We start from the raw sequence: 15,568 nt of genomic DNA, 5'->3' as shown, positions 1-15,568 counted from the left end.
CCTCTTCTTGCCCACGACTCTTAGCCACTCTAAACGCATCAGCTTTTAATTTAATACTCTCCTTTACCTCCTTCGTTATCCACGGCTGATTATCTCTCCTCCTACGATCTTTTTCTTCCTACTATCCTTTTTTTTCCTCCTGGATGTCTGCCGCAAGGAGAAGTTGGGGAGTATGCGTGCCTGCTGTGTGTGCAGAGCCCTGCCCTGTAAGGGCTGTAGATGGATGAGGGTTTCAAGGTAGTCATTGCTGAAAATGGGAACAGTTTTTTACTTAGGTGGAGCCATATCAGGAAGTTTCCTGCACACAGCAGGCCTGGTCAGAGTGTTGTGTTTGTTTGAGTGGCAATTAAATATGGTGCCCAGATAGTCGACCCCATTTGGTAATGGCAGGGTTGCCGATGTCTAATTAATGTGTTTATGTACCAACTCTATGTTATGTACATACGTTACGTACCATGTACCAACTCATGTACCAACCGACTCAAGAACAGCTTCTTCACTGCTGCCATCAGACTTTTGAGTGGACTTACAATATATTAAACTGATCTTTCTCTGCACTCTAGTCATGACTATAACAAGATATTCTGCACCCTCTCCTTTCCTTCTCCGCTGTGTTCTCTATGAATGGTATGTTTTGACTATATAGCATGCAAGAAACAATACAATCCCAATGCCTGTGACAATAAATCAAATCAAAAACTTCAGAGTGAAATTGAGAGTGATTTCCCACCCCGCTCTCCAGGTAGGAAATACACCACAAAATCTACTTGTTTCCAAAACTAGTCTCCTAAGAGTCTATAGAATTATGGCTCTTATTCCTGTAACTATGTTAACTGTGCATAGACCTTACAGTAAAGTTTTAGCTAAATTACAATGAATGGATTGTATTGATGATGGAAAACAATAAAGAAAACAAGATGAAGCAATGAAAATTTGGTTGCATGATTTTGCTCAACCTAATATGGCAGATGTAGATAACATAACTGATGTGTTTTTCAGAGCATTTAGTTACATTTTGCTACGCTTTGTTACATTGCATTATCATTGCAATGTAAAGCATTTTATTGGGAAGAAAACATTAAAACACCTTATTCTCAATATTTAGTTCACATCAATAGAATTTTCAAAAAATGCATTTTTAACTCCTGGATAGATATGCTTATTAAATAAAGTGTTTAGTCTTGCATTCAGATAACTTGAAAATGCCTTTGTAATGTTTATATAAATACAAAACCGAAACCTAGCTATGAGTTGATGAGGTTGAACTGTTAATATATGTGAATCCCACGTGAGATGGGATATTGCTGTGACACCATTTGAAGTGTGAATTTAAAATGCATAGAAAATGTAAATTGTCTCGCTTAGGTATGAGCACTATGTTCACATCACTCAACCTGCAAGACTCATAGAGCTCAGGTATATTGAAGATACAAAAGCTATTTATTGAGCTATTTGGTTTCCATCATGTCTCTCAAATATCTAATGTGCAAAAGCTGATTTTGAGGACCAAATCTGTATGAAAAAGTAGTCAGATTCAATAAACCAAATAAAAGTTGAGGTTTTTGCAAAAGTTATTTTTTATGAAATTTCTTCTGATACTGTTTGAATTTAAGATGTGGTGTAGAGATAAATAGTTGTTAGTACGATTCATTTCTCCATCACTCACCCTCCCCTTTTTCCCTAGGGGAATTTCACAGTGCAGTGTTAATATAAGCTTTACTTGTGACGAATAAATAAACGTTAACTTTGCTTTTTTTTAATCCCACTTTTCACCTTTTTTGCCTGACCATTGTCTCTCCCCACCGCCCCCCAAAGCAATAACAATACTAATTTGATCCTATTTCCAGTTGTCCTCAGTCCCGGTGATGAATCATCCAAACTCAAAACATCAGCTCTGCTCTCTCTCACAGATGCTGTCTGGCCTGCTGAGATTTTCCAGCATTTTCTGCCGATTAGACTGGAGCTGGTCACATGGGTGGTGTTAACAGTGTGTTAAGGCTACTGAGCCCATCTGGAGATTGTTATCCCTCCATTAACTCCAGGTGGAAGCAGTGAAAATTGACCTCTGTGTGTTTTACATCAATTTGATTTGTATCCTGTAATTCATTGGCTATGTAGAGATTAGGTGTTCCTTCACAACGGTTGAATCCTCTTTGTTTAAAGACTAGATTTAATCTTTGCTTTGTCAATAGTCCTGAGCCACTATCAAAACCAGCTGAAATATGCAATTTGCAAATAAATGTTTTGCACAGTGTGATTTCAGTCACAAACTTGGGAATGGAATTAAACACAGCTCGTCAGAATGGACATGATAATGTGGAGGCAGGAGACGGGAGGCGGGAGGCGGGGGGTGGGGCATGTGTACCTGTGCCTGATTCCTGGTGTCAGAAAAACTACCTCTAATTTAGTGGTGGATGGGAAGGACTAAAAGGGGGAATCCTACCTTCTGGTGCCAGGATGTCAGTGAGCTAATTATCCCTGAGCTCACACAGATTTAATGGTGGGTCAGTGATATAATGAGACACAAAGGCACCAGGAAACCCTTTCAGATCGGCATGTAGTATTCGAGGGATACTTTGTTGACAGACACTCTGGGTGGGATTTTACAGCCTCGCTTGTCCCAAAACCATAAAATCCCACCCGAGGTCAACGAACCTTCCCATTGCCTGCCCTTTGACTACTCTGATTCCCATGGTGGGCAGGGTGGTAAAATTCCAGCCTCTGTCTGATTGAGGGACACAGCTTCAAGTGGAGAAGGAGGGGGATGTTGTGGATGTCGCTGAAAATCATACTGCTGCCCTTGCATCTAACCCCCTTACTAGCCAAACCCCTCCCATGATCCCATTCTGTCCCACTCACCAGGAATCCAGTGGTGATCTCTTGTAACCCCTTAGAACATTGCTGTTAGCAGCCAGAGTGCCCGGTGATGTTGCTGTCAATGGAGAGTCAACAGCTTCTGAATGGCTGCTATTTGGGGCAGGTTACTGGGCCTTGATCCCACAGCACGTCTGACACTCATCATTTAAGTAGCTGATTGCATGTAAGTAAGGTAATGCAGGGTTCCCACCAATTCTCCAGCCAGTTTGGATGAGGCAGGGGAGAGAACTCCTGTCATTGGAACTAAGTTCCGCTTGGGGTTTGGGAATAGGTGTGCAGAATGGTCAATTACATGAAGAGTAGTAAGGATTACTTAGTGTTTCTCAAGTAGTTAATAAACTAGGATGGATGTTGGATCATATTCATCTCATTTCTCACTGCACAGATTTTGTGATAAATGCTTAAACAGAATGACAATGCAGGAGGTTGTAGGTATGCATACAATTTCAGATGGAAATGTTAGTAGTTGTTCTGGAACACAAAATGTACACTGTCAAAGCACAACCTTATAGGGGAAGCCATGTTGAATTTGGCATATAAGAGAAGTCAAGTTTTACAAGTACTGTTGAAAATTATTTGGAACGTTTTGCATTTTCCGGAACCTAGGGAACGTGCTGGGAGGCACAATGGTTTTGGTGGCACTGTGGCTGGTGCTGTGAGGCAACAGTGCTAGAGAACTGGGTTTAATTCCAGCCTTGGGTGACAGTCGGGATGGGACTTCCTGGCCACACTTGCCCCAAGGCCGGAAAATCCCACCAACAGATCTTTGCGTGGCCTGCTACAATTCTCGTGGCAGGCCGAATGGGAAAATTCCACCTTGTGTGTAGAGTTTGCACATTCCGCCTGTGACTGTGTGGGTTTCCTCCAGGCGCTCTGGTTTCCTCCCACAATCCAAAGATGCGTGGGTTAGGTTGATTGGCCGTGTTAAATTGACCCTTAGTGTCAGGGATTGGCACAGTAAATATGTAGGATTACAGGAATAGGGCCCGGGTGGGATTGTTGTCAGTACAAGTTCAGTGGGTCAAATGGCCTCCTTCTGCACAGTAGGGATTTATGAAATAAAAATGTTCAGTCAAGGCCCTATCTTACCATTAAAAGCAAGATCAAATGGCAATATTCTAAAGAAAAATAAAATTCTCCACCATCTCTCTTTGCAGTCTGACCTACATTTGTCACTCAATCACCACTCAATTATTCACTGTTCTGCATAGTATTTACAACACAGAAACAAGCCCTTCAGCCTGATAAACCTCTCAGCTCTTAATGCTCCGCAAGGGCCTCCTCCCTCCTTTTCTTCATCTAACCCCATTCAGATTTCTGGCACCTCACTTCACCTAAATTGGCTCCAGTGATTGCTATGTAACAGCGCAATGAAGATGGGAATTATTGTCTGAGAAATGCAGGGAGTTATTTTTGGTACAGTAAGTAAGAATATAAATGCAAGTCCTTTTTTTGTAAGCATGCCCTTCACTAAGTTTATATTCACAACTGGAAACATGTATCCATATGTGCAGATGCTGTGAGAATTTCTCCTCAGGAGGTCCAACATGTGTGCCTTAAATCACCAGCCATTGTCTTGGGAAGCATGCCAATTTTAATCCCAATGCCTTTCTTTTCTACTCCATTATTTTTAAACTTTTCATCCAGGTCTACTTTCATTTCTATTTGTTCTGTTTGATTGAGGCTTATTTGTATAATAAATGTGATCATTTCATTAATGTAACAAAAAAAAATATGGATAACCATGCTGTCAAAATTTGCAGTGCAAAATAATTCATTCCATACTTTCCCATGGTTTCACTCTGAAGCAAGACTTGGCATCATGGTACCTGTAAGATGTGTTAAAGTTAAAGTTTATTTATGAGTCACAGATAGGCTTACATTAACACTGCAATTAAATTACTGTGAAAATCCCTAAGTCACCACACTCCGGCACCTGTTCGGGTACGCTGAGGGAGAATTCAACATGGCCAACATGCTAACAGGAAACAGGTGCCCTGGTTTACTCCCATAGTGCAAAAGGATGTGCAGGTTAATTGGATTTGCCATGCTAAATCGCCCCTTAGTGTCAGGGGCATTAGCAGGGTAAATATGTGGGGATTCTATAATTCTATGAAGCTCTACAAAGCAGAAAGAGGCCATTTGTCCTATCGAGTCTGCACCAAGTCTTTGGCAGAGCATCTTACCCAGGCTAACTCCTGACCTATCCCTGCATCCCACAAATTTACCCCACCAGTCCCCTATAACCTACACATCTTGGAACATTAAAAGGCAATTTAACATGGCCAACCTGCCTAACTTGCACATTCATTGTCAGGGAGACTAACAGGGTAAAAACTTGGGGTTAGGGGGATAGGGCCTGGGTGGATTGTGGTCAGTGCAGACCCGATTGGTCAAATGGTCTCCTTCTGTACTGTAGGGATTCTTTGATTCTTCCATGATTCTATCATAGTGGTAATGTTACTAGACTAGTAATCCTAAAACCCAAGTGAATGCTCCAAAGGCACGAGTTTAAATTCCATCATAGCAGCTAGACAAATGTAAATTCAATTAATTAATGAATGTAAAATAAAAGGCTATCCTCATTAATAATGTTGATAAAAAATGTGGTTCACGAATGGGAAAGAAATCTGTCACACTTTTTTGGACTGGCCTCTATGTGACTCCTGACCTACAACAATATGCTTGACTCCAACTTGTCCTGTGAAATGGCCTAGCAAGCCAATCAGTTACATATTGCTCACCACCATCTGCTCAAGGGCAAATAGGAATGGGCAATAAATGCTGACCTTGCCAGAGGCACCCACATCCCAAGAACAAATATAAGAAATGCTGCTTTCTTTCTTTTCAACTTCTGTGTTGCCTTGAGCAAGGAACTTTGCTCCCTTGCACACATAACGTTGTATTAAAATGGCTACTATACATGTGCTTTATTGTACAATTCTCCCCCTACTTCAACATACACCATGCATCATTCTTTGATGCCAGGTGCAATATTACGACCCGGCTATGCACAGGAAGGGTTGTATTTAAAGTTAAGTTTACTTATTAGTGTCACAAATAGATTACATTAACATAACAATGAAGTTACTCTGAAAATTCCCTAGCCGCCTGTTCAGGCATGCTGAAGGGGAATTTAGCAAGGCCAATGCACGAAACTAGCATTTTTTTTTGGACTGTGAGAGGAAACTGGAGCACCTGGAGGAAACCCACACAGGCACAGGGAGAACGTGTAGACTTTGCACACACAGTGACCCAAGCCAGGAATTGAATCTGGGTCCCTGGTGCTGTGAGACAGCAGGGCTAACCACTGTACCACGATGCGTGTAGGTACTCTTCGCAAAATCTAAGCAGCTAATGTAATTATTTTCATATATCTATATCTTGGTGTTCTGATCAATAACATAAACAACAACAATGCATTTTGATATAGCCAACACACGTAAAGAAACAGCCTGAGCTACTTTATAGGGAACAGTGATCTACAGGACCCAGGATTGACATTAGTAGAGGCATGATCAGACAAGAAACTTTTCTAAAGGCTTTCAAAGGTGGGTTGGCAGGTAGCACGATAACAGTGTTCTAAAGTGTAGAGCTGTGATGCCCAATGGCTCTGCAATTGCTGATGGAGCACAGAGCAGTGGAATGGACTGTGGACATGCATTGCAAGAGGAGTTGGTGCTTATTGCAATGCAAGACTAGGAGAGGTTATAAGGATAAGATGGAGTTAACGATGAGAAAATCTGAGCTTAGACTTTTTCAAAATTGCATTCCAGGAATAAGTGCAAGGAGGAAACTTCTGGGTGATTTTAATCTATTGTTCAGCAGGGGAATAGTGCTCACAGCTGGCATACTCTTTTGCTAGAACCACTTATTTGAACACTTAAGATTAATTTGGTGTTGACTTTAGCATCTAAAACATTTAAATTGTGTTGTAAACTCTCTTCTACCTAGGTCCCTTTACCTTGTTGAAAGAAAATGTTTGTTATGTGCAGACATTATCTGGAGATCAGGCATGTACAGATGCTCATATATCTAGGAGTTAGTGCTAAACAAATTACAGGTCGCACACATGCTCTCAGAGTTAGTGCTAAACTAGATTGCAAAAACAATTACTTTTGAAGTTCTGCAGATCGAGCTAGTAGAACCATCACCTTATGGGCGATAGCAAATTCATGTATTTGATTTGATTTGATTTATTATTGTCACATGTTTTAGTATACAGTGAAAAGTATTGTTTCTTGTGTGCTATACAGACAAAACATACCATTCGTAGAATACACAGGGAAGCAGAAAAGATGAGGATGCAGAATATAGTGATACTAGGGTATAAAGAAAGATCACTTTTATACAAGGTAGGTCCATTCAAAAGTTGGATGGCAGTAGGGAAGAAGCTGTTCTTGAGTCAGCCTATTTTATCTTTTTCCTGATGGAAGGAGGTAGAGGACAGTACGTCTGGGGTGAGTGGAGTCCTTGATAATACTGGCTGCTTTTCTGAGGCAGTGAGACGTGTAGACAGTGTCAATGGCTGGGAGGCTGGTTTGAATGATGAACTGGACCACGTTCGCAACCCTTTGTAGTTTCTTGCGGTCTTGAACAGAGCAGGAGCCATACCATACCAAGCTGCGGTACATCAGAGAGAATGCTTTCTATGGTGCATCTGTAAAAATTGCTGAGAATCATAGCGGACGTGCCAAATTTCTTTTGCCTCCTGAGAAAGTGGAAGCTTTGGAGAGAAACTCCCAAATCTGATTAATTCACCTTGAGGGTGTGAGCAGTTGTGTACACGCAGGGACTATTTCCAGTACAATGATTTAAGCAATCTAATATAACAGATCATGGCTGTTGGGCCTGACGAAACTCAAATTACACGTCAAATTCTGCAACCGTTTGCATCAGTTATGTTATTTTCAACCAAATTGGGCAAAGAAATAACCTATATAACTGAACGGAATGCCCATGAAAATATTTTTAAAATCTGAATACAGTTACTCTCTTTTGTTTCAACTTTAATCAGAAATGCCCTGAGCTTAAATTGGGAAAAAATATTACTGGGTCTCAGTGTTAAGTAAATAGATCTTTGTGGAACAGGGGGCAATTCTCCAGCCCACTGCACTGGGCTGGGAGACCTAAACAGAGGCCGTGTAGCGGGTTTCCCGCTGGGCGCTGGATTTCCAGAGATGCCCCCCAGAGAGTTGGGGAAAGGGAGGTGCCCCCTGGTCAATGGCAGTCTGGCAGTGCCAAAGTCACCCTCTGGTATTGCTCAAGGGGCAAAGTGGCAATGCCCAGGGCAGACCTTGGCACTGCCTTCTGGGTTAGGACTGCGGGTGTTGGGGGGGCGGGGGGGATGGTGGTGGGATCGGGAGATCAGGACTGCCCAGCAGCAGGGGATCAAGATGGGCCGGGGGGGGGGGGGGGGTGGCCAAGCTGGGAAGCGAGTGATCAGTGGGTTGGGGGATCGGTGGGCCAGCAAAGTGGGGTCACCGAGCTGGCCAGCAATTGAGTTGGCCAGCAATCGGGAGTCCGGCAGTGTGGGGCGACTGTACATCCACCAATCTCGGCACTGGTAGGTTGATGCATACGCAGTGACTGCTCAGTGCTATGCTGCTGGCCTCTCTAGTGGGAATAGGCCCTGCCTACTGATTTTTAACAAAATTCATATTAGAGCACTCTGTGGTGCACACAGTGTGGGAAATTCATTTCGAAAGCCCTGCTGAAAGAAAAAGCAGCATTTACTCAAGTTTTTACATGAATTTGGCACTTAGTATTTTTTTGGGAGAATTCCCCCAAGCTCTTGCATCGTGTTTGTGATAAAAGAATGAGCCAAATTAACCCTCCATGTCAGATTTTATGATCTTGAAACACTTGAGGCAGACAGCATTACAGTTGTTTGATCAGACAGTCTGGCTTCTTATTGGATATAAGAGTAGGGCAGATATTCAGATTCGTGATTCTTTTTATTTGGTTTCAGGTAACTCATCAAGTCAATGTCCCAGTAGATATGGTACTTCAATATAGAGGAGCCTTATGGACATTTATCGTTATTGTTTTGTGACTAAGCACTGACTTTATCCAGTTAAACTTCAGCAATATCTTTACATACACGTAAGAGCCACCAAGATTTAATTTACCTTCAGCTGCAACTGAGTTTTCAGTAGGTGGGTTTTGTGGCCAACAGCACCCCACCTCTCTGGCAAACAGAATAAATTTTGTGGATGTTTTAGTAGATTAATTTGAACATCCTTAAGCATGGGGATGGGTTTGCATCAGAAACTGAATTGGCCAAAAAACAACATAAGACAGCAGTACGATATCTGCTAAACATGAATTGAAGTGTCAAAAATGCCATAATCATGGCTCCAAGAAGAAGATCAATAGATCTGTGTTTAATCATTAATCCCCTCTGAAGTTGATGCATTTCCTTGACATTTCTGTTCTGCAAATTATTATTTTAAATTTACCCCATCCCACAGGTACAGTAAATACACACTGAGCTTTAAAGCTTACCCATTTTCTTGCAAAGTCTTCCAATACAGGTGTGAGTTCCCTGCTGGAGAAATCCTGTGCACTTCACAATTAACTGTATAGCATGATGCTGGAAAATGAGAGCAGAATCTGGGCTATCCACTATTCTTTTCTACTCAGCAGAGAATGCCTTTGCATTCCCAAAGGGCAGCCCTCTGTGTCGAGGCTTCGTTTGACCACCTGAATTCCCACTCGCTCCTTCATGGAAAGTTCACGCTAGGGGTGACGCTTGAAAAACTTCTAATTTTTGAAACTCGCTGATGCCAAATCTGGCCTCAAGCGATTTATTGGCGCTGTATTTACTGGAGTGGAACTCTTACTTAGGCACGGTCCTGTCTCCTCCAGCTCAAGTACTTTTGCTCACAAAGTTATCGGAAGTGTGAGCTGTTTGGGTGCAGAAAGAGCAATCACACCTCTGGGACCTGAATATACAAAGATTGTTTCCTTAACTGGTGATTTAGAAATAAACAAATGAAGGACTGAGTAGGAGAGCAAATTAGAATGGGTGCATTCAATGTCAGGTCAGGTATAAAGAGAGGACAAAAAATATTGGAATAAGGGAAATTAAAAAGAGACAGTGTGAAAAATATGAAGTAAACTAATGTTTAAAATCTTCACCAATTTACCATTTAAAGGAACAGAACACCAAAATTTTTACTTTCTGGGCAAGAGGTGTTAAGTGGCAATCAGTGACAATAATCACATCATTAAAAGGGTACATAGACTGTAGAATCCTACAGTGCAGAAGGAGGCCATTCGGCCCATCGAGTCTGCACCAATCACAATCCCACCTCGGCTCTTTTCCCATAACCCACACATTTACCCTGCTAATCCCCCTGACACTAGGGTCATTCTAGCATGGCCAATCAGCCTAACCTGCACATCTTTGGTGTGTGGAAGGAAACCGAAGCACCTGGAGGAAACCCACGCAGACATGAGATAGGCACATGGAAGACATCTGAATGATAGGGAGTGGGATAGCTTGATCTTGGGTTTGAACATAGCTTGGCACAACGTCGAGGACCAAATGGCCTGTACTGTGCTGTAATGTTCTATGTTCTAACGTGCAAACTTCATGCAGACAGTGACCCAAGCCGGGAATTGAACCCAGAGCCCTGGCACAATGGCAGCAGTGCTAACCACTGTGCCACCCCCACCTCCAATACATATGGAATTGATTTTTCCATTTAACTTTCTGTGGCAAGTTTACTGGCCCATTTCTGCACAAATTCTGCAATCTCTTGAAAATTGCTGGGACATTAAGCACGTGATGAAATTTTCTTGAAGCTAAAAGCAGAGCAGAACAATCAGGCAGAGATCTTTCATGGTTCACAGTTAATAGGGTATCTCTGACCAGAAGTTGCTGGCTGATTTGCACATTACTAATGGCATATGTTATTTGCACACCATGATATTCAGCAAATTCTGCCCCATTAATCTTTTGTTTTGTGCCATTAACTTTTCAATTCCTCCCGTGCACGGAAAAACAAACCTTCTTCCCTGAGTTCACTTTTCTAAAATCAATCTTTTTTTTAAAGCTATCAACCAGAAGAAATCTGACCCAAAAATTGAAGATATTAAACATTAACCTTGTTTGATTTTGGAAAAAAAAATCATGTATATGATGACATGTATAACTTTGGAAATTCATTTTTTTGAATATGAATAGTACTTATGGGGTACTTACACGTGATTTATCTTTGAAATCAAAATTAAGTGTGATAGGTTGGGAGTTGTTTCCTGAAATAATATTTACAGAATATATCATGTTTCTGGAGGAAGAAATTGTCGGACGATTTTGCAAACTATTTAAATATTTCACTGGAAAACAGAACTTTTGGGATTGACTTCATGTGACGTCCTCAGTTTGAGTTTGTGATGTGGCCAAGTTTAACAGTTTTGGGAGGAAAAAATGTGACTTTGGATCTAGATTTCCAAAAGCTCTCCATCACTGAGACTTCCCTCATGTTTTTAGGTGTCCTGCAAATGAATTAACAGAGATTGATTGCAATAATTAGCCAACAGATCATTATCTTCTGTATCACCTGGGGACATGGTAGCATAGTGGTAATGTCACTGTATTAGTTCACCAGAGGCCCTGTTTAATACTCTGGAGATATAGGTTCAAATCCTACCACATCAGCTCACAAAAAGAGCTAGTCTCAACAACAGTGCCCATGACAACCATCAGTGATTGTTGAATAACTCATTTAGTACATGAATATACTTTAGGAAAATAAATCTTCAATCCTTAGTTGGTTGGTTTATTGTTGCTCCTGCCCTATAACAATGCGGTTAACTCTTACTTGCCCTTTGAAATGGCCCAGCAAGCCATGTAGTTCAAGGGCAATTAGGGGGTGGGCAAAAAATGTTGGCCTTGTCAGTGATGCCTACATCCCATGAAAAAATAAAGAAAAAACCCATAATGGGAAAAGATAAACCAGATTATTTATGATCTTTTCTCACTTAGCAATTCTTATGTTCCTTTAGATTTTTGTTTTTATTCATTCATGAGACATGTGTGTCGCTGGCTGACAGGCATTGATTTCCCATTCCTAGTTGCCCTTGTTAGAAGGTGCTTGGGAGTCAACCACATTGCTGTGGCTCTGGAGTCACATGTAGGTCAGACCAGGTAAGGATGATGGATTTCCTTCCCTAATGGACATAAGAGAACCAGATGGGTTTTTCTGACAATTGACAATGGTTTCATGGTCATCAGTAGATTCTTAATTCTAGAGTTTTTTTAAAAATTTAATTCAAATTCCACCATCTGGCATGGCGGGATTCAAACTGATGTTCCTAATACATTCACTGAGTTTCTGGCATAATCACCTGGCGATGATACCACTATGCCATCGCCTCCCATTATTTGTTCACATTTCTGTTGCAATTTTGAAGGACAAGTACAAAACATTCTGTAGAAATTCAACTTTTCCTTCAAATATATTCTGAGGCTTTCCAATAAATGTCGACTGTAAGACAAAGTGTCTCTGGGAAATTTAAAGGTCAAATTTTACATGATGTGAAATCAAATTGTTGAACTTCTAAGATTCCCATAACACCACTGTTTGATGTTGTAAAATATTAGCCCAGGTGTTCTGGTCTGAAGAAGATTGGAATCTTTATGTGCCCTGGAAGATGCATTTCAAGATACCTCGGAAGTCCCAACACGAGGACTCTGCAGAACTTGTGCTGGGAAGTTTTGACATCAAATGGGCAACTCCCTTGCATCTGGCGCCTTCTAAAAAATGCTCCAACTCTGACTTAAGAATCAAAGACTTCAGGGGGCTCTGACTGACTTACCTGGCTAGTTTCCCAGAAAATATTAGACAGGGAGAAAACATATCTAATTTCTTGGCAACTACACAACCGGCTTTGTATTACCAGCCCTCCAACCCCACCTCACCCCAACCCGACTCTCCTCTCTGACCCTTCAAACTGCACTCCCAAACACTCCTGACCCTTCAACTACACTCTGACCCCTCAACTCCTCTGCAACCCTCAGATACCCACCTCCCCTCAGCTCTCTGTGGCCCAAGCTTACCTCCCTACCAAACCTTCCAATTTGCTCACTCTGCAACTTCCTGCCCTGCCTCCCTACCCACCCTGCCACGCTATCCACTTTCCTAACTCACACTTATTCTCTAACAGTTGAAGACTGACCAAAATACAGCAGCCAGCGCTGTTAAAGAGGCGGTATGTCCTAGCTTCCCCCAGTGATTCTGCACTACAAAGAAGGGTTCCTGGGTATATTCCACATTTATGAAGAAATCTGATTTGGAATTAAATCTGGGCTGAAATCCATCTTAGTGTAAAAAAAGAAACAGAGAGGCAATCTGACGGTAATTGTCACTCAGAGGAATTGTGTTATGCCAAGCAAAGTGTTATTCTGTCTTACATGCACAGCACTGAGGGCAATATGTCCAGTGGCACAGATATTTACTATCCTGTGATTACAGCCAGAATGCATGAATTCTTGTTTATTTGATATTTCTGTCTCTATTAATTTAGGGAAGATATTAACCAATTATTATATAAATTATTAGAAGCAGTTAACATTTTCATCAAAGTAATAGAAAGAAGGAATTTCAACAAGTGTATTAAGCCATTAACCACCACTGTCGCACAAGGCTTTTGTCAAAACAGCAAGCATTAAGTGTAATGGAGAAGACTGCGGATGTGGGAACCTGAAATAAAGAAAAAGAAATGCTGGAAGTACTCAGCAAGTCAGGCACTCTCTGTGAAGAGAGAAGCAGAGTTAATGGATGAGATTTTCTGGTTCTGCTCACTTTGGGAATTGTAATGGGCAGGAAAGAAAATTCAGTGGATTCTTTTAAAGATTCGGGTGGGCATTTCCAGTCTTGGGGCGTGTGTGGCCAGAAAATCCCATCCAATATTTCAGGTCAATGGCCTTTCTATCAGGGCTGATGTTTAAGAGTAGCAGATTAATATGTCACTTTAGATTCATTCAAGAGTAAGTCATGACATCATCTTCTGCTTCGACAACTCAGCTAGAATTTTAGCCTTTGTAATATGTGCCAATGTGTTTGCTCTTTTGGCAAACAATTCATTGGTGTTGAATTATTTAAAAGCATACTTACTTAAACTGCTCCAAAAGTTTCAGAACCATTACTTGTGGCAGAATGAACTCAACATTTGAGGGTTTGAAGGAACCGTGGTGATGCAATTATTTTTGGATTTTTATCTCAGATTCACAACACGTATTTCATTTTTAAAAAAAGCATTACCCTCAAACGATGTTTCTCTGAAATTGTGCACAATTTAAATAAACATGCTGTTATTTACTCACAGGCCTTTCAATGGATTACACTGAAAACAAGCTGTACTGGATTAATTCTGGAACTGGAATCATCAGTCGATGTAACCTGGAAGGTGGCAATTTAGAACTGATCAGCTCAATGGCACAATACTTAACCAAAGCAACAGCCCTGGCTATTATGGGTAAGTATTAAGGCATTTTGATATTGACATATTTGTCGGAATATGCAGCTGGGTAAGTTGGGGGCAAAACTTCCTTCTGCTGATATTTTAATAATCATTGACAGGAGGAACTTTACCCCAAGAGGCGATTACCAAAAAGCAGCAACATTTCCTTATTTTGGACATGATGAGATATTAATGTTCTTGCTGTAGTATTTAGGGTGAAGCAGATTCTTGTTTTTGGCACCATTGAAACAGCTCTCTTTGCTTCCAAGTCTAGAAGTTTGCAATAGGCTATGTTGGAAGTTATCCTCCATGCAAACAAATAACTTCAATGATGTTTATTGGTCTTTATGGCCCATTCCAACAGAATTCCGAATAATGACAGTTTTCATGCCAGCCACCAATACTGGCAATGAATTCCACAGCCTAAGAAATATGTCTAGATAGGTTTCTTTAGCTCCCCACTCTGAATCTCTTGCATTTATTCCTGTATTTATGGTCCATATTCTCCACAGCTTCAAAAGCATTCCGCCCCTTTCACTTTCCTAATCACATTCCCTTATCCATTCATTTCCTTAGCATCTAAAAAAATATTGACCCCTTCATCTTGGAAATACTTGTTGACTGAGCATCCACTCGCCCTCTTTCTTTTGGGTAGAACAATTAAACTAAAGCAAACTAACTAAGGGCTAAAGCAAGGAGGGAACACCTGAAACAAAAAACAAAGCAGAAAGGAAACTTAAAACATCAAACCAAAATGTGATTAAAGGGGTCAATAATACACCCCAGTTTCTGCAGTGCCCAACAAGCATGGAAGGCCTTGATGGTGCCTGCAAACACCATTTCTCCCTCTCCAGGAACACCCGTCCACGAATATAGCCATGGTAGAGGGGCTGGTAGGTCATACAACCTCTTCAGTGACCCGCTGCCTGAACGTTTTGTTGCACATTTAGCTAGGCCCAGGAGCATGTTCTCAAGGAGATTCTCCTTCTTTTCTGCAACCAACCGCTGTGCACCAGATGCCCATAGATCAGGAAGGTGGGACTGAAGTACAAACTGTTACTAGGGAGCATAACTATAAGATTCACGGTGGGAGATATAGGAGGGATGTCCAAGATAGATTCTTTACTCAGAGAGTGGTTGGGGTGTGGAGTAGACTGCCTGATATGATAGTGGAATCGGACACTTTAGGAACTTTCAAGCAGTTATTGGATAGGCACAT

General features: G+C 41.4%; 1 protein-coding gene across 1 annotated transcript in view; it reads left to right on the top strand.

The window, feature by feature from the left end:
• LOC145350212 (low-density lipoprotein receptor-related protein 1-like) overlaps window positions 1-15,568 on the top strand; it is a 1,564,930-nt gene that overhangs the window by 1,088,071 nt on the left and 461,291 nt on the right. Inside the window, exon 32 of the mRNA XM_080199274.1 lies at window positions 14,215-14,364. Within this exon, the coding sequence (XP_080055400.1) occupies window positions 14,215-14,364 (150 nt within the window). The remainder of the gene's footprint in view (window positions 1-14,214; window positions 14,365-15,568) is intronic.

This window comes from Carcharhinus amblyrhynchos, chromosome 11 (assembly GCF_965287045.1).
Source record: "Carcharhinus amblyrhynchos chromosome 11, sCarAmb.v2.hapA, whole genome shotgun sequence".
Taxonomy (NCBI): Eukaryota; Metazoa; Chordata; class Chondrichthyes; order Carcharhiniformes; family Carcharhinidae; genus Carcharhinus; species Carcharhinus amblyrhynchos.
The sequence above is the reverse complement of the archived record's forward strand: the minus strand, read 5'-3'. Positions and strand labels throughout refer to the sequence as shown.